At 40.3% G+C, this 20,508-nt stretch overlaps 1 protein-coding gene across 1 annotated transcript in view; it reads left to right on the top strand.

Annotated features, from left to right (window-relative positions):
• Positions 1 to 20,508, top strand: part of ALG9 (ALG9 alpha-1,2-mannosyltransferase) — a 155,596-nt gene that overhangs the window by 103,342 nt on the left and 31,746 nt on the right. Inside the window, exon 14 of the mRNA XM_043995048.1 lies at positions 9,373 to 9,503. Within this exon, the coding sequence (XP_043850983.1) occupies positions 9,373 to 9,503 (131 nt within the window). The remainder of the gene's footprint in view (positions 1 to 9,372; positions 9,504 to 20,508) is intronic.

The raw sequence follows: 20,508 nt of genomic DNA, 5'->3' as shown, positions 1-20,508 counted from the left end.
CATGTTTACTCTCCCCGCAGAATGTGAGCTCTTTGAGAACAGGGACAGTGATTTTTGCTTTTCTTTCTATTCCCAACTCTTAGCACAGTGCCTGTTGAAGACTGAACACTTAATAAATGTTTGTTGACTGAGTTAAGCAAAACAATGACTTCATTCGATACCATATGGATTGTATCCACAGTCTGTGGCCTCCTCTAAAGGGAGGGAAGCATGTTTCATCATCAGTTCCCAGGAACAAAAGCAAAACATTATGTATTTTGGTTTTCCCTTCCGTGAATGAGTGAGTGAGTGAATGAATGAATGAATGAATGAATGAATGAATGGCAAAAGCAGTTATTAAGTGCCTCCATGTGCCAGACACAATACTAAGGATAAAAATACAAACAAGCAAAATGATCCCTGCCCTTAAGAAGTTTAAATTCTAATAGAGGAAAACTTCTTAAGTCCAAAGCTTCTTTCTTAAATGCACAGATAGTACTCTTTTCAAGTGTGAGGGATCATGCTTCTTGAAGCTTCCTCTGCCTTCAAGTGACTATTTCTCCTTATCCATACCAGTCCTTGTATCTCTCTGCTCCTGATTAGATGTATTGTCTCTGTTACCGGTCTATATATAAGATAACATATCCAGTATTTGTAGGGAAAAAGAAATGTTCCCTTTTAAGAACCTGCTCTCCACTTCTAGCTCTGGCTTGGAACTTGATCACCAAGTTTTCAGCTCCCAAACTGGAATCCTCCATCACTGGACTGAGGAACCCCTAAGCTAACTTGCTGGGTTTTTTTGTTTGTTTGTTTTTGTTTGTTTGTTTTTTGTTTTTTTGGTGAGGCAATTGGGGTTAAGTGACTTGCCCAGGGTCACACAGCTAGTAAGTGTTAAGTGTCTGAGGCCAGATTTGAACTCAGGTCTTCCTGACTCCAGGGCCAGTACTCTATCCACTGTGCCACCTAGCTGCCCCCTAACTTGCTGTTTTATGCATAGGCCCAAGGGGCATGATTGATTTTCTCTGACAGTTCTTAGATATTTCCTATGTGGTATAATTTGCCTTTATCCAACGTCTATAAGGCATATAATTCTTTCATGTTTGTTCAGGAAAATTCCTTAATTTCTACTTTACATTTTGTGATGATGTTATGTCATCACAGAATGTTGATTGATTGATTCCACAATTGCTATCAGTTGGGGCAGGGAGATAACCCCCTTCCTTATTCTTTTTATATTTTCCTGAGAATACATGGAGGTGGACACATGGAACATCCTCCCTTACATAAAAATTAGCAGCATTTTTTTTCATCACAAAGGCTGGAAGGAAAGCAGGTGCCTCTTGACGGGGAACAGCTAAACATATTGATATGCAAACATAATGTAGTATTATTATGTTGTAAGAAATGGCAAATATGAAGAATTCAGAGAAACTTGGGAACATTTGTTTGAACTGATGCAGAGTAAAATAAGAACAATGTAACCACAGTAATATAAAAGAAAAAGATACTGACTGTAGAACTTGGATCATTTTAGTGACCACTCCTAACACCAGAGGACTGATGAGATGGTATGCCTTCCAGCTCTTGATAGAGAGGTGACAGAATGAGACATGTATATTCAGTCATGGCCAATATGTTGACAAGGTTTGCTTGTTACGAGGAAAGTTTCTATGAGGGCAGAGCCAGGGTATAGACTTTGGGAAGCAACAGTGTTTTTTTTGTTGGTTTGTTTGTTTTTTGTTTTTAAGCAAGGCAATTGGGGTTAAGTGACTTGCCCAGGGTCACACAGCTAGTAAGTGTTAAGTGTCTGAGGCTGGATTTGAACTCAGGTACTCCTGACTCCAGGGCTGGTGCTCTATCTACTGTGCCACCTAGCTGGCCCACTGTTATTTTTTTTTAAAAGCAGTAATAAAACATTTTTAAAAAATAAAATAACTGAGCACTTGACTGGAGTTTGAAAGTGTTTTGGTTATACAGAGATATTTGTTGCAGAATTTGCTGTAATTTCTTGATTGAAATTATGTGATATAATGGAAGAAATACCATCAGTTTTAGAAGAGAAAAATGACAGGTGTTCATGATGCCCAAAAGCTCAAGATTTAAAGCTGTTCCATGCTTTGTGTCCAGTCATGAAGACCGTCCTGTAGGAAACTTCTAGACCTCATTGCATGAGGCCTCAGGGAATCAAAGTTAGTTGGATACCTTAGAAACACACACACACACATACAACATACACACAAACATACTCCAAATGATGGTTGATTCTTGAGCATTAAATTATTGTTAAAAATCAGTCATCATTAAATTCTGTTGAATAAGATGACTAAAGCATTTTTAAGTACTTAGTTTATTCCAGGGAGTTATAATGTCAATTATGACTAAATAACACATTTAGCTGGGGATACAATTTCTGTTATTTATCATAGCCTCATAGTTTCCCATTGTGATCCTATTATTTGTTTTGGTGATTATATAAAGGACAGTTAGTTGTGGTTGGTTCCTTAGCTCCCTTCTACCATCCTCCCTCCCTCCAAAAAAAACCCCCAAAAAACCTTGATGGGTTCTGTACTTTGTACGCAGAAAAATTTATAGTGCTCTACGGGAAATGAGATCTATTTTGTATACAGAGATGATTTCTGTATGCTCTCCCCTGGATTCCATGTTGCCCCTCATCAGGCATCTATTTTTACTTCAGCTTGCGTCATTGTTGTTCCAGCTGATTGATGCCTCAATGTAAATCCGTATTCTTTTCTTCTTTGTAACAGATAGGCCTCTAGCTCAGGCAGCTGTGCTGACAGCAGGATCAGGAGAAGGGAGATCCAAGAAGCCGGGTTGTTAGTGTCCTTGTAGTCCTGCAGTGCTCTTAGCCCAGCTTGTCAGCTCAGCTCTCTGTTAGTTCAGCTTTTATGCCCATTACCCTTACAGTCTTTTCTGAGTTCTTAGTCTGCTCAATATTTCTGTGACATTCGTTCCAGAGCTCCCTCTGTGAGGCTATTTCCTACTCTTTGTCCTTACCATGACCTCCAGTCCTTAGAACCCTCACTTCTCTCCCAGGCCATCTCCCCTGCACTAGCCACTCTCTCCTCTTTTCCCCATATTGACCTCTTGGTGAATCAATTTAACTCTGTACTATTCTCTTGAGTACCTGACTCCCTTATCATATTGCTGATTACATCATACCCATCCTTAGCCTTGGATCATTCCCAACATTCATCACCTTCACTCCTACACAAATGCTATGGATTGTTGGTGACAAAAATCACACAACCATTCTCACTGGGTTCACTACAAATTTATGTTGTACAATCTCAATTGGGCTCTCACTGCTGATATGCAGTTCTTCTGTACCTCCCTTATCAACTCACTATCTCATTCTCCACAACAGCTCTTTCAATCTTTTCATCCCTTCTCAAACCTCCCATGTTACCCTTTTTGCCTTCCCACCCACTCAGCAGAGAACCTCACTTCATGTTTTATTTTAAAAATTGAGGCCACAGGAGTAGCTAGGTGGCGCAGTGGATAAAGCACTGGCTCTGGATTCAGGAGGATCTGAGTTCAAATCCAGCCTGAGACACTTGACATTTACTTGCTGTGTGGCCCTGGGCAAGTCACTTAACCCTCATTGCCCTGCAAAAAAAAAAAGAAAAAAAAATGAGGCCATTTGCTTTAAGCTCCCTCTTCCCACCTCTTCCTCATCTCCTATCACTCAGATACCTTCTGCCACTATATCCTCCTTTACCCCTTTCTCACATAAAGACATAGCCTTACTTATTACCAACACTCACCCTTTCACTTGAAAAAGCAATCCCATTTCATCTCATATCCTCCAGTGGATTGTCCCCTCTGTTATATCCACTTTATCACTTGCTTATCTTCAATGTTGCCTAAGTCTGGCTGCTTCCCTACTGCCTACAGACATGCCCATGTCTTCCTCCATCCTTAAAAAAACATCACTTGATCCTTTCATCCCCACCAACTACCATCCTATATCTCTTCTTTCCCTTGTGGCTAAACTTCTTTTGTTGTTGTTGTGGCTAAACTTCTTGAAAAAGCTGTCTGTTATAAGTGCCTCCACTTTCTCTCCTCCTGCTCTCTTCTTAATAATCTGGGTTCCAACCTTATCATTCCACCAAAATTCCTTTCCCAACTGGGATGCTAATGTACCGTTGGTGGAGTTGTGAATTGATCCAACCTTTCTGGCAAGAAATTTGGAACTTGCCTAAAAGGCTATAAAACTGTGCATACCCTTTGATCCAGTGATACCACTGCTAGGTTTATATCCCAGAGACATCCAAAAAAAGAGGGGTGGGGTGGAAAGGACCTATTTGTACAAAAATATTTATAGCAACTTTTTGTAGTAGCTAAGAATTGGAAATCAAAGGGATGCCCATCAATTAGGGAATGGCTAAACAAGCCGTGGTGTATGATTGTAATGGAATGTTATTGTGTTATAAGAAATGACAAGCAGGATGATTTCAGAAAAATCTGGAAACAACTTACATGAATTGATGTATAGTTAAGTTAATAGAACCAGGAGCATGTTGTACACAGTAACAGCAATATTATTTGATGAAGAACTGTGAACAACTTAGCCATTCTCAGTAATACAATGATCCAAGACAATACCAAAGTATTAATGATGAAGCATACTATCCACCTACAGAAAAAGAACTGATATTGATTGAATGCAAACTGAAGCATGCTATTTTTTACTTTTTTCATTTTTTCTTTTATTCAAATCTACTTATACAAAATTACTAATATGGTAATGTTTTACATAATTGCACATGCATAACCTATATCTGAATGTTTACCGCCTCAGGGAGGGAAAGGGGTATAGAATTTGGAACTCAAAAATTTAAATAAAAATGTTTTAAAAAAAAGAAATTCCTTTCCCTAAAGTTACTAATTTTTTTTTTTTTTTTGTGAGGCAATTGGGGTTAAGTGCCCAGGGTCACACAGCTAGTAAGTGTTAAGTGTCTGGGGCTGGATTTGAACTCAGGTCCTCCTGACTCCAGGGCCGGTGCTCTATCCACTGTGCCACCTAGCTGCCCCTAATGATTTCTTAATTGCCAAATCCAGTGACCTTTTCTCTTTCCTCATTCTCCTTGACACTGATGATCACTCTCACCTTCTTGATACTTGATTCTCTCTAGGTTATCAGGATGCTATCTATTCTCTTCTGGTTTTCCTCCTACCTTTCTGACTACTCCTCTTGTCTCCTTTACTGGATCCTCCTTTGCTGGATCATGTATGTCCTGGCTCCTGTTCTCCGTCAATACTACCTTACTGGATGATCTCATTAGTTCCCATAGCTCTAATTACCATCTCTATGTTGATGATTCTCAAATCTATCCATCCTGCCCTGACTTTTCTCCTGACTTCCAATTTCTCATCTCCAGCTGCATATTGGACATTTCAAACTGGAGTCCAGTAGACATCGTAACATATCCAAAACAGAGCTCATCTTTCCCACCTAAACTCTTGCACATTACTAACTTCCCTATTACTGTTGAGAATACCATCAGCCTCCCAGTGCCACAGGCTTGAAACCCAGTTGTCATCCTGAACTCCTTACTATCTCTCACTCCCCACATAAATGCTAGTTATTTCCCTTCGAAGGTTGCTCTGTATCTACTTTGTATGTATCATGGGGATACAAGATACATGGCCAAGAGGGCAGGACCCATTACATATGGAAAATAGATAGTAGGTGACCTTAGAAGGGAGGGCCCTCGCCATTGGGGAGCCCTGCTTGTGCATCATGCAATACTCCTTTATATGTTCATGTTGTCTTCTGCAATAGAATTTAAGGTCCTTGAAGATAGAGACTGTCTTTCTGTCTCTAGCACAGTGCCTGGAGTGTAGTAGGTACCTAATAAATGCTTGTTGATTGATTGATTGATTGATTGATTGCTAAAGTTCAGTCCCCTTTGCTGATGTTCAAGCTTTTCCATCATCTATCCTCACCTTTGATCTTGTTTTCCCCTACTCATAACCCATATATAACTTTCATTTTTGTTAGATTTTGTCACTTCACCCACCAATAGATAGACACCATGCTTTTTCCACCTCTGCTTTTAGATATGCTATATTTCCACCTAGAATACCCTTCTTCTATTGCTTCATTTCAGAATACTTCCATTTTCTCCACAAAACCTTTCCCAACACTCAGTTCATTTTGATAAATGCCTGCTTTATAAAGCAAAGCAATGAACTAGGTCTTGGGAGGAGATAGAGTCTAGCTGGGCACACACCATGTACCCTCATGGAGCTGATAGTCTCACAGACAGTTTAGATATTTACACAGGTAACTAACAGACGATAATATGTGCATTACAAAGGTGTAAAATAAAGTGCTACATGAGATCATAGATAAGGAAAGAGACAGAGGAACAGGTTTAGAGAAATGGCTTAATGAAAGAGGCTTTTGAGTTGAGCTTTAAGCCACTGGGGGGATGTATGATGTAGTGGAAAGAGAATTGACTAAGAAATTCCTCCTTATGAGGCACAGGCCTTTGCTTTTCCCCTCTTGGCCTCATTTTCTTCATCTATAAAATGAAGGAATTGGACGAAATGATGTCCATTTTTCTAGTGAACTTTGAGTTTTCATAGTTCTGTTGCATTTATACTCATTACCACTTACTATAACAATTAATTAGTCTGTTTTAATATGTCCATTTTGCTTCTGCAGTATAACTGTTAGTCCCTTGAGATCAGAAACCATGCCTTATATTTCCTTCCTCTGTATTCTCTTCAGTGCCTTACTCTCTTGAAGAACATGTGGGCATCACTTGGTAAATAGCCATTGATTGATTGATTTGATTATGCTAAACCCAGATGATCTGTTTTGTCATCTTAGATAGTATCGGTCCGAGTGGCTTGAGGACTTGGAGTGATTAGAATATTGCAGCATGGCAAGTCACACCTGTAATTGGGCAGCTGCCATGGTCAAGTATAAAACTGGATTAGACATCTACCCTCACCGACTGTAATCTAAAGAAGCTGGGCTGGAGCTAAGGGCAGAAATATCAGCTTAGCATTTCAGAGGCATCCACAGGAATAGGGGAGCAGCAATGCAGGATGTCCCTACCTCTTGCTGGCTCTATTTGATTGGACAGACATGGCTCTTGGGAAGTTTTTCTAAACTCATTTCATGTTTGTAAAATGCATGGGAGCCCTGGAGTGGGTGTTCAGACAATAAAAACTGCTGCCAGGAGTGTTTATGCAAAGGATCATTTTTAGAGAGTTCTGCGGAATGGAATTGGTTCTGACGTCAATTCTCAGTGTGCTTTCTCTCCCCTGGAGGAATAGCCCATATGTAGAGACAGATGTGAGACTGAAGTCCTATTTACATATAAATAATGCTGTGAGAGGATGAGAACATTGCTGGGAGCTGGAGGGAAGGGGGAAAGAGGATGGGAAAGACAGAGTTCACTGCTAGGCCAGAGAAAATCAAGTCCTCCATCCACTTTTCCTAATGATCGTCACCTAAATCGAAGGTGACAGTCCAGGAGGGCTTCTCTCTTAAATTCCAGAAAGACCTCTAGTTTGAACTCTGGAAAGCCCTGTTCTTATGATTTTACCTCTTCCACGTCTCAGTGAGACACTGCTGCCTTAACAAATCCTCCTACGAATCCTAAACCAGGGCTGGTAGTTTCCCAGCTCTCAGTTGCCATTCTACCTTTTAGAGGCAGATACCTGACACAGAGGATAGAGCCCTGGGCCTGGAGTCAGGAGGTCCTGGGTTCGGATTTGGTTTCAGATGCTTACTAGCTGTGTGACCCTGCTCAAGTCACTTAACCTTTGTTAACTTCAGTTTCCTAACTGTAAAATGAGAATAGCATGTACCTCCCAGATTTGCTGTGAGGACCAAATGAGATAATATCTGTAAAGTGTACAGCAATAGTACTCAGCATATAGTAGACACATAATAAACACTTATTCCCTCCCTCTTTCTCAAGAGTCATAGGGCTTTTGGAGAGTATCCTCTTCTAAATTGATGAGTTTTGTGGAAATAACAATCCCCACAAGATTTAAAAAGAAATGTAGAATTTCAGTTGGATTCATATTCTTCTGTGAGCACTGGTGATTGGCCAGTGCTTAGTATGTATTGGGGGCCAGGGGGCACTATTTCCTTTACCTGTGTCATTATAGATGCTGTGATGGCAGTGATATTGTTTCATTGAGCCCTACTCGTTTTCTGAAGTAAAAGCTGTGTGGGGTTTGCAGTGCACACACCTGTGAACTGTGTTGTCTAATTGATTCTTCCCTCACACCTAGGGAGCCATTTGTGTTTAGTCATTATTCCTCCACCTCTTCTCCTCTGGGGACTTGGTAGTAAGATTGGAATTGGATGAATTGGAAGTGAGAGGGCAATGATGTGTTTGTTGGGGTAGGCACATTGACTTAGGATAATTCTAAGCATGGTAACATTTGTTGTGGTGGCTGGGAGTCCTCTGCACGTGTAGGCATTTCCAGAGGGAAGCTAAGCCAGAGGTCTCCCCATGCTGAATATGCCAGCCCATTTAACTGGCTTAACATATACATCCATCCTCTTCAGGTTTCTAACCCATCATAATCCAATACAAGTTCATATGGTTGAGGGAACATTTGTGATCTTTGTGTCAGTCTATTATTATGGAGGATGTGGATGATTCTCATTCTTGACACCCTTTGGAAACCTCTGGGATTCAGTTGATAATATATTATATGCCTTTTACAATCTTTTTTTTTTTTTTTGCGGGGTTATGGGGGTTAAGTGACTTGCCCAGGGTCACACAGCTAGTAAGTGTCAAGTGTCTTGTGGGAACCAATTTTTAATTGGGGAGTGCTAGCTAAGCGGCTCGCCGCAATATTGGGGCAAGGAAGGAGACCGGCAGCCTCCCTCAAAACAGAACAAGATTTATTTTAACAAGAACGAACTTAAAAAAACACACAAATGGGATCAGTAGAATCAAGGGAAAGGAAATAAAAATGGGGAAAGGGAAATTACAATACCTGAAAAATACCACGGCTCAGGAATCAGCTGAAAATACGCAGCAGAATGCCTGTCGCTCTCCAGCTTCCACCTAGAATGCCCAATTCTCCTCCCCCAAACCTAGAAACACCCCCACACAGTCCCAGCCAATGGGATGGCTACTGTGACAGTCACATGACTGCCCTCACTAGGCTTCCAATCATTATAATTTTGCCAGGCCCACGTAGACGTGAGGTGCCAGTGCTCCCTGAGGCATAAAAACCTCAAATAACAATTAATTCTTTACAGTCTGAGGCCGAATTTGAACTCAGGTACTCCTGAATCCAGGGCCGGTGCTTTATCCACTGCGCCACCTAGCTGCCCCCATGCCTTTTACAATCTTGTTGAAGAATTGTATCTTGTCTCTATTCCAGGTTGACATCAGCAAATGCCATTATTTGGTGGATTTAGATACAGTATCAGAAACACCTCGGGAGCCAAGGTATTCATCCAACAGAGAAGAGTGGATCATCCTTGCTTACAAACCATTCCTTGATACTTCTAGGTATGTGACTTTAACCATCAAAGAAGGAAGTGTTTACCAGGGGGGGTTAAAAAAAAAGGAAAGAAAGAAATACTAGTTCTAAAAAACTAATATATCCATTGAGTCTGATATTACATGCTGTGTTCCATAGACACCCTTTCCCTTTGCAAAAAGGGGAGAAAGGTATGTTTTTTCATGTCTTATTCAGGGCCAAGCTTGTTCATTATAAAATTAATAATTCATTACAACTCATTGTGTCATAAACCCACTGTCATTGACTGTTGGAAAAATTGGATGTATTTATTCAGGAGTTGTGCTAAAAAAAATCCAAGCATTTTGCCAATTATTGTCCCTCCTTGAAAGGGTTTTGTGTCCTCTCCCCCTGCCCTCTGGTCTTATACCCCACATTTTAGATAACTAGTTTAGATGACTGGGTTTAAGATTCAAGTCCAGGTCCTCCTTATCTTCAGTCCTTGACTCACATTGCTGAGCCAGATGTTTAACCTCTTCTGATAGGATGTGTCCAGTCACCTCCTCTTATCTTTATCTAATTCCTTTTCTTTAGCTTTGGAAATATAAATGAAGGTGTCCTTTTTCTTTTTTTTCCTTTTTTTAATCATAAAAGTATTTTTATTATTTTCCAGTTACATATAGAGATCATTTTCAACATTTGTTTTTATAAGATTTCTAGTTCCAAATTTTTCTCCCTCCCTCCCCAAGACAGCCAGCAATCTCATATAGGTTATACATGTACAATCACATTAAGCATATTTCTGTGTTAGTCATGTTGAGAAAGAAAAATCAGAACAAAAGGGAAAAACCTCAAAAAAGAAAAAACAAAAACAAAGTAGAAACAGTATGGTTCAATCTGCATCCAGATTCCACAGTTCTCTTTTCTGTATTTGGAGAGCATTTTCCATCATGAGTCCTTTGGAATTATCTTGGACCATTGCATTGCTGAGAAGAGTCAAGTCTATCACAGTTGATCATCACACAGTGTTGTTGATATTGTGTACAATGTTCTCCTGGTTCAGCTTCCTTTTTCGGATCAAGAAAATGTGAAGTATGGTTTACCATCAGCAAAATAGGGAAAGAAAGGAGCAGACAGTTGCCAAAGGAAATCCAGATAACTAGTTAACACTTTTCTCCCCCTTCTATTTGTTTGTTTGTTTTTAATTTTGGTTCAGGTTTAAAAAGAAAATTGGGAGGGGAGGGACTCCCATTGTGGAAACTCCCTCTACCCAAGCAGATTGCCAGCTATAATTATGTATGTAATATTAGAGCTGTATGTGGGGATGTTGAAATATGATGTGACTCCCCCATAGTCACACCTATGCATGCATATATGCATGTATATACATACGCACACATATACAATCTCATTTGATCCTCAAAGCAGCATCTAGAGTATGTACTGTTGTTAGCCCCATTTTACAGATGAAAAAGCTGAGGCTTAGAGAGAGACAGCCTTTGACACAGCTAGTAAGTGTTACATGTAGGATTCAGAGCCAGGTCTCTCCTGACTATCTACCTGTTTCTCAGAAACTGTCCTTCTTAGATAACCTCAGAAGTAGAAACGTGATGCCATAGGGGATGTGTGGTGAGAGTTTTAGGTGGATTCCCAAATGAGGAATCCTGACCCTCATTGCAGTCCTACAAACCCCCTCTCTTCCTGGGGCAGATGAGGCAAGTGTCTACATGTCTCATCTCAGTGAAACAGTCAGTGTCTAGGCAGCTGTGTCCATGTAGAGGAAATGCGTGCTATAATTCTCTCCCACATACCTAGTTGTAGTAAGACCCAGATCTCACAGAAGCTCTGTGTGCTTTGTTTTCTTTTGGGTGGTGGGTTAAACTACTCTACGTGGCACCTTAAGTTTGTTCAGTGTCATGTTCTCATTTTACAGTTAAGGAAACTAAAGTCGCCTGAGGCCCCAGGCCTAGCCCATCCTCTTGTGCTGATGTGGCAGCAGGATCTGGACTCCAGCCACAATCTGTGTTATAATGAAAGACACTGCTGGACAGTTTGCTGATTAGTGCCATGGTCAAAGCAAAAAAAAAAAAAATTGAATGATGAATGAGGTTAGGAAGTATCATTGGAGGATCTCTTGCTCCTCTCCACATTTGAGCCAGATAGATCACCTTTGAAGTTTGAAGTGAAGGGTATTTATTTTTCCGTTGATGGCAAAATGGCCCAGCAGGTAGTGCATATCTATGGAGAGCCACAGGACGAGGGGGAGGGATAAAACACTTGTGCATTTGGTCGCTGGAGATCTTAAAGCCTTCAGAATAAGGAATGGTTTATATGGGTTACCTCTTCATCAACTCCTTAGTTACACAGGGCCAATGTACACACATAATGTGACTGAGTGCTACTTTTTTAGGTTTCTATATGGACCTCTCTCATTCCTCCTGGATGAAAGTATTTAAGGGAACATATTTGGGAATCCCTGAAATCTGAGTACCCTTTCTCAGAGATACTACTTAACTGCTTCCCTTAGGAGCTAGCAGAGAGTAGAAATTAAACTGGACCTTTGTGCAGGCCATACCTTTAGAACTAAGGGATCCTGGGTACCTTTCTTCCAGTTCCCTTAAGAATTTATTTCAGGCTTCATTCTGTATTAGGAGTATAATTCTTATGGATTTCTTCTTCTAACTGAGATGTATCTTCTATTATCTCCACATCCTCCACAAAGTGCTTTTGCTGTGGGTTGACACAAAGTGAGCAGCCACTTACTGCATAAAATAATGCCATAAAAATACTGGGAACCCCTTCCCACACCTGCATGTGTGGGATTCCTGGTCTACTTGGTCTGCCACATTTGTTTGGATAGATAGAAGGGCAGAGAAGGTCACTGAAAAGTAGTACACTTCATGGAGACATTTTGGGTCCCATATATTGCAGTAAAGGCAAAGATTCAGTGAACACACATCCTAAGTTCAAAAGGAGAAACCTGTTGGAGGAGGTGCAAGTCATTGGCCCAGGCTTCCTATGGGTTCCCCAGATGGCCTAGCCTGTCTGTTCTCTGTACTGGTTTTCTTTGCATTTTTTCTACTTGGTATTGGATGGCATGCATTGACCTGTCGTATACAAACAACAAAAAATAGGGCAGCTAGGTGGCACAGTGGATAGAGCACAGGCTCTGGAATCAGGAGGACCTGAGTTCAAATCTGGCTACGGACACTTGACACTTACTTGCTGTGTGACCCTAGACAAGTCACTTAACCCCAATTGCCTCAAACATCCAGGGCCATCTCCAGTAGTCCTGATGTGTATCTTGCCACTGGACCCAGATGGCTCTGGAAGAGAAAGTAAGGTTGGTAACCTTGCACAACCCTCCCTCACTTATATCCAATTCAGTGCAAGTCATGACATCTCCCTGATGTCATGGTAATCTTTGAGAAAGAAGGACAAACAACAACAAACAACAAAATACTATAATCCTGGATCCTACATGATATAATGACAATTTGTTTATCTGCCATGTATCTTGACATCTCTGTGGCTGACTTTGGCCCAACTATTACAATTTGGTGGCATCTGTGGAGTTCCTGAGTACTTTGGGGATTCTAGAATGGCTTATAGCCTTCTTCCTGAGGCCAACAGAGATAACTGTGGCTTTAGAACTACAGCAGCTTATGTAACAAGTAGAGACAACCCTAGCACTGGTTTGCCATAGTCATATACAAAACATACTTCTCTGTTAGATAGTGCCACAGCAAACTCTTTTTCTGCTCTTGGTTTGGAAAAGAGGAGGTTTGAAGAAGCTTCTCATATTTCAAATTCTAGGCTGTTTTTAGGAAAGGAATTTCTCAAATGTGGCCTATTTGTATGCATTTCTAAATGCAAATCAGTGGCCCTCACCATTAACTTTGAATTTGTAAGGAGCCAGCATGAAAATGTCTGGATTTTTGTAGACCAAATACTGGGTGGTGTCACAACTTCAGCCATCAGTTGATCAGTCTTTTTTTTTTTGTGAGGCACTTGGGGTTAAATGACTTGCCTTAGGGTCACACAGCTAGTAAGTGTTAAGTGTCTGAGGTCAGATTTGAACTCAGGTCCTCCTGACTCCAGGGCCAATGCTCTATCCACTGTGCCACCTAGCTACCCCTAGGAAAAACAAAATGAACCCAGTGGTTCTTAACCTTTTTTCTGTCATGAACTGCTTTAGCAGTTTGGTGATGTATATGAGCCCCTTCACAGATTATTAAATAATTGAAGGAAATGCTGAATTTCAATTAGAGGTTAGTAAAAAATAAATGGGTTTTTTTTCCCATCTAAGTTTCTGGACTTGCTGAAATCTTTCCATGGACCCCATATTGTGAATCCCTCTATTAGACACAAACCATGACTTCATGGGGGGTGTGAGGGTATGGGGGTGTTTCCAACTATAAGCATTGTTCAGAGAAGAGAGAGATAAGCTGGAATAAGGAGGTTTCATGAAGAATATGGGGCTCAATTGATGGTATAAGTGAGACTTCAGTTGGATTTTTTTTTTTTTTAGTGAGGCAATTAGGGTTAAGTGACTTGCCCAGGGTCACACAGCTAGTAAGTGTTAAGTGTCTGAGGCTGGATTTGAACTCAGGTATTCCTGAATCCAGGGCCGGTGCTCTATCCACTGCGCCACCTAGCTGCCCCTGACTTCAGTTGGATTTTAAAGGGATAGAAGAGGCTAGATAATTTCCCTAGCTCATGGAGGGTTGCATATAACATGAGCAATGGGAGCAGAGTTAGAGAATAGTATATATATAAGGTAAACAGGAAATGTCCTCATGATTTTTCTTACTATGTATTTAACTTTGTTTTTTATGAAATGACACTATTCTAAAATAATGATGGTGCCTAAATAAGGAGGTAGTTTTTTATTTGGGGGGGAGGGAAGCAATGAGGGTTAAGTGACTTGCCTAGCATCACACAGCTAGTAAGTGTCAAGTATCTAAGGCCAGATTTGAACTCAGGTCCTCCTGACTCCAGGGCAGGTGCTTTATCCACTGCACCACCTAGCTGCCCCAGGTTTATTTTTGTTTTTTTTTTAATCAGGACTATTAAAATGAAGAATAGATAGCTGAACATCACTTCCCACAATCTATATTCATAATGTGGTTTACTCAAAAGTTTTAATTTGTTCACATTCTTGTTCTGTGTGTTGCAATGGATCCAACAAGAGTCGGTTCTGGCCTCATGAATGGGAAGGAATTCAGGTTCGATGATTAGTAACAGTGGTCCTCAGAAATTAGGAACCAGAGTTTGTAACCAGGAATATTTAGAACAAAGGAGCCTCTAAGTTGGAAAGGACCTCAAAGGTCATATGATTCAATCCTTACTTAAGTAGGAATTAATTCTACAAGTGATCATCCAGCTGCCACTTGTAGCCTATAGTGATGAGAAATCTACTACCTTCCAAAGCAGCCCATTCTACTTTTGGATGGCTCTGAGAGTTAGGAAGTTTTTCTTCATTGATCTTCCCAATTCTATTCATTACCCCTCATTTTGCCACCTAAGACCAAGTCGAACAAGTCTAATCCCTCTTCCACACAACAGTCCTGTAGATACTTGAAGATAGCTATCATATTCACCCCAAGACAGTGGCACTAAACTCAGATAGAAATGGGGCAAATCATTCCTAAGGGTTCCTGCATATTGCATATTAATTTAGAAAACCACATAGTAACATTATAATCCATTTAATTTGTATTTATTTTGTTAAATATTTCCCAGTTACATTTTAATCTGGTTCTGGCCACAGCCATGTGTTTTGACATCTCTGCCCTAAATCTTTTCTTTCTTTAGACTAAACAGTCCTCTTATGGCATCATCTCTAGTCTTCTTTCTGCTCACCAACTTTCTACTCCATCAGCTAAGATGTCGAAGGATGTACTAAAGCATTTATCTGGTTCTGAATTCACATAATGAGACCATCACCAAGGTCATATCTCTCCCTTTTGTTCACAATGATATCATAAGACATTGTCAAATGCCTCACTAAAATCTCGGGGGCAAATGAGGCTAGTCTGATAAATCTGTCCTTAATCCATCCATGCTGATTCTTAGTGGTTGGGACTTCCCTTTTTTAATTAATGCTCAAAAATCACCCTATAATAATATCTTCTGCATTTTTCAAGGAATTGGATTCAAACACCCATGCTGGTTCTTTGAAAATCTCTGCCCTTGCTCCTTTTTGAAAATCAAGAAGATTTACGTTTCTTCAGTTTTGTGGCACTGCTTCTATATTCTCTCTCATATTCCAAAGATCACCAACAGTGACTCAGCCATCCTATCCTCAGTTCTTTCATTATCTTAGAATGTAGTTTATTTGATAATAACCGGTGATAACACCTTGGTGGCTTAAATCCATTGAAGGCAGCTAGATAATCCCTTACCATTTCTTTATTTCAGTGTTAGGTCCCTGTTATTCAGTTTTCATCTTTTTTCTCCAGTTTGAAGATAGTTTTCCTTGATAAAGAAAATGGAAGCAATATAAGATTGACTTGAGTAGTTGTGCCTTCCATTCCACACTCAACAGCCCATCTTCCCCTAACAGTGGTTCTAGCCAATCTTTGATTTTCCTATTCCTACCAATATAAATTTTTTTAAAAAGTAAAAACAGACTTTTTGTTGTCCTTAGCATTCATTGCTGGACTCAAGGGTAACAACTAGCCTCAAAATTATTGGACAGGAGAATAAATGGTGCAGGAGTTTCTGCTTAGCACAAATGTAAGAAGGTTGTTTTCTGCTGGAATTGTTAGGAGAATAAATAGAGAATAAGGAAGTCCCAGTCTCCTGTTGGAGCAACTTCCCTAGGACAACTGGGTTGGGGAGAGGGAGTGGTGGCCTAAATGCCCCATCTTTTTTGTTCTAGTCAAACTGGATTAAAGGCTCCACTCTCTTTCTTAGAGCATTAGAGACTACAGATGCAATAAGATTGAGTGAAACCTAGAGTTATATGGCACCAGTGACCATTTCCCCATCTTTTATGATGCTGGAGGTGATTACCCCATCCCTTTCCTCATCACCTCTACCATGCCTGTAATTATCTAACTTTATAAAGGCCATCCAGACTCCTAGGATAAGCCACTGTAGTTTGCTGGTAATTTTTTTTTTTTTTTGAGGGGGGAAATCTAAACTAGTTGACAGTATCACTTTAAAAACTAGGCACATTTGTCACTCTGTGGCTGTCTTGCATTACATACATTCTAAAATAAGACAGTATTTTTTTTCCTTTGAAGCTTGATATAATTGCTACTTGTATAAAATAGCTTGACAAGTGGGCGGACGTAATGCCAACTCTGAGATTCCCCAGGGAGGAGTGAAGCAGGAGTGTTGCAATAAATTACCAGCTTGCTGGTGAACTAGTCTCTAACAGTGGTGGGAATATATGGCTCCTGGTGTCTGGAGAGAAATGCCTTTCCATAACACTAGAATTGGGTTCCTGTACTCCAGTCTACTTGTATTTACTGAAGCAAATTGTGATGCTGTTGCTTCTCTGAACAATTACTTTCCTCCTACCTTCCTGTAGAGAAGGAGACTAGCTCTTTTTCAGGTCCCCTGCTTTTTGCTTTTATTCTGGATCTATAGAGTGTAAGATTTAAATTTCCCTATTTTAGGGTATATTGGCCTTGTCCGAAAGAACTTTAGGCTTGTCTAGTTAACAAATTGAGACTAGAACTTGGGCCTTAAATAAGCAGTAGCCCTTGCAGATTCATAATAATGATAATAGCATTTTATTTGTATAGGACTCCACAGTTTTCAAAATGCTGTTACATACATACATTGTCTCATTTTGATCTTCACAATAACCCTGAAAAGTAGGCAAGGAAAGTATTATTATCACCATTTTATAAATGAAGAAATGAAGTCTCAGAGCATTTAGTTAAGTGACTTGTCTACATTCACATAGCTGGTAGGTAAGTGGGTTACATGGAAAAGAGAAGCTCAGTTTTAGACTTTTTTTTTTTAAGTGAGGCATTTGGGGTTAAGTGACTTGCCCAGGGTCACACAGCTAGTAAGTGTTAAGTGTCTGAGGCCAGATTTGAATTCAGGTACTCCTGACTCCAGGGTCGGTGCTCTATCCACTGCACCACCTAGCTGCCCCAGTTTTAGACATTTGACGTAGAGTTAGGACTTGTTCAGTTTTCAAATCCAAGTCAAGTGCTCTTTACACTGAATGGATGGAAATAGGGCATATTGAGGAGCCATATGATTTCTCAGTTTCCTCGAGGGAGACCTTCTCTATTCCCATAATCAAATTCAAAAGACCCCAGCATACTCATGAATTAATAATAATAATTTACATTCATATAATGTTTCATGGTTTATAATTAAACCATTATCCCATTTAGCCACCCTAATGACCTGATGAAACAGGTAGCACAACTACTATTCCCACCATTTATAGCTGAGGAAAATGAAGTTGAGGGGTTAACATAACTTGGCTGTGGTACACATAACTAGTAGCAAAACCTAGGGAACTGAGCCAGTATTCTTTCTAAGGCACCATGTTTCCTCTTCAGTGATAATACCTTTCTTTCTTCTTTCACTGATGGTGAAAATAGCTTGTTATGGAAATATTGGCAAATTCCTCCTGCCAGGTTCAGTTATGTATGCTTTCTTGGGTGACATGGGTCAGTTGGGTCTCAAGCCAAGTTTTCTGAAGATTTGGTTTTGTTTCCACTATTTTCATGAAGTAATAGTGCTTGATAAATCAAGAACATAAATTACCTGAAGAAGGACTCCTTATTCCTCAAATACTACTGGAAAAATTGGAATGCAGTTAGTTGAGCAAAAAAATAGGCTTAGGGGGCAGCTAGGTGTCGCAGTGGATAGAGCACCGGCCCTGGATTCAGGAGTACCTGAGTTCAAATCCGGCCTCAGACACTTAACACTTACTAGCTGTGTGACCCTGGGCAAGTCACTTAACCCCAATTGCCTCACTAAAAAAAAAGAAAGGAAGAAAGAAAAAAAATAGGCTTAGACTATTTATAGCATGTACCACAATAATTTTACAAATGGATATGACCTACATATGAAAGGTCACATTCTTTTTAATAAACGATAATTAAAGGAGTTTTACCATTTTACAAGAGTAGCTAATACAGAGAATTCTTAACCAATCAAGGGGCAGAGAAGATAATAAGAAAGAAAATAAAATTTTAACTACTCAAGTCAAGAAGCATTTAGCAATCACTGTTAAATACAGGCTACAAGGAAAGGCCAAAAAAATATTCCTGATCTCAAGGAGTTTGAAGTCTAATAGAGGAGAAAACACACAAATCCACATAGATTGCTATAATTATGCTTATATCTAATCTTGTTTCTGCATAGGTTATAGAAATCCTTATATCTACCTAGCTGTCTGTCTATATTTGTCTATGACAAATTAGAGATAATCTCAGAGGGAAGGCACTAAGATTAAAGAGGACTGGCAGTGGCTTCTTGGAGAAGCTGGAATTTTATCTGAGCATGGAAGGAATGCAGGGGATGGAGTTGAGGACATAGAGAATTCTAGCCATGGAGGGCAGCTAGTCAAAACCCCCAGAATTTGGAGATGGAGTGTCTTATACAACGATAGCAAGAAGTACAGTATTACTGGATCACAGTGTATGTGAAAAGGAGTAAGGTACAAGAAGACTGGAAAGGAGTATGGGGGTGTGGAGGTGTGCACGCACACGTGCAAGTTATGAAGGGCTTTTAACACCTGAGGATTTTATAGTTGATCCTTCCTAGAGGTGATAGGAAGCTACTGGAGTTTATTGAATAGGGTAGTGACATGGTCAAAACCAGGAGAAACCTTAGTACTCCCCTCTACACACTCTGTGTAAAATTCCAACTTCTACAAGAAGCTTTTCCCAGTCCTCCTTAATCCACTTTAGGAAGATAACTTTTGCACCTCAGCAGAGGATGAACCCTAGATCAAGACACTTGAGGCAGGGAGACCAACCAACAGGCCTTTGCAGTAGCCTAGGCATTAGGTGTTGAGGGCCTGCACCAGGGTGGTGGCAGTGTTAGGGGACAAATGTGAAAAATACTACAAAGGTGAAATTGAAAGGGCTTTGTGACAGATTGGACATGGAGGATAAGAGTGAGAAATTGAGGTTGAGGTTGAAAGCCTAGGAGACTGGGAGAATGGTGGTGCCCTCAATGGTAATAGGGAAATTGGAAGTGGGGAGGGTTTGAGGGAAAATATAATGAGTTTAGTTTTGGCAATGTTGAGTTTAAGATTTCTACTGTATATCCAATTTGAGATGTCCACTAGGCAGTTGGGATGCAAGCCCAACTGCATCAGGAAAGAGGTTATGGCAGAACTAGTAGATTTTAGAATCATCAGCTGAGATATGATATTTGAATCCATGGAAGCTGATGAAATCACCAAATGAAATAGTATAGAGAGAGAAGAAAGGAGGACAGAGCCCTGTAGGAAAACTACGGTTTGTGGGCATGATCTGGATGAAGATACAGCAACCAAGACTGAGGAGCAGTAGTCAGATAGGAGATAACCAGGAGAGAGGAATGTCATTAAACATAGAAAGAAGAGAGTATCAAGAATAAGAGAGTGGCAGCACAGTGGATAAAGCACCAGTCCTGGACTCAGGAGGACCTGAGTTCAAATCCGCCCTCAGACACTTGATACTTACTAGCTGTGTGACCCTGGGCAAGTCACTTAACCTTCATTGCCCTGCCCCCCCCCCAAATAAGAGAGTGATCAGCTACGTCAAAGACTAGAGAGAGGTCAGGAAGGACGAGGCTTGAGAAAAGACCATTGGATTTGGCAATTGAGAAAACAGTAACTTTGGGGAATGCAGTTTCTGTGGAATAATGAGATCAGAAGCCACGCTATGGAGGGTTAAGAAAAGAATGAGAGGAAAGGAAGTGGGAGTTCCCTTTATAGATGTCTGTCTTCTCAAGGAGTTTATGGAACAATAGCTAGTGAAGATAAATGGATCAAGTGAAGATTTTTTGAGGATGAGAGACATGTGGGAATATTTGTAGGCATTAGGGAAGGAACCAGTAGACAGAGAGAGGCTGGAGATA

Source organism: Dromiciops gliroides, chromosome 3, assembly GCF_019393635.1.
Source record: "Dromiciops gliroides isolate mDroGli1 chromosome 3, mDroGli1.pri, whole genome shotgun sequence".
Classification (NCBI taxonomy): domain Eukaryota; kingdom Metazoa; phylum Chordata; class Mammalia; order Microbiotheria; family Microbiotheriidae; genus Dromiciops; species Dromiciops gliroides.
Note: the sequence above shows the minus strand (reverse complement) of the source record. Positions and strands in the feature narration are given on the sequence as shown.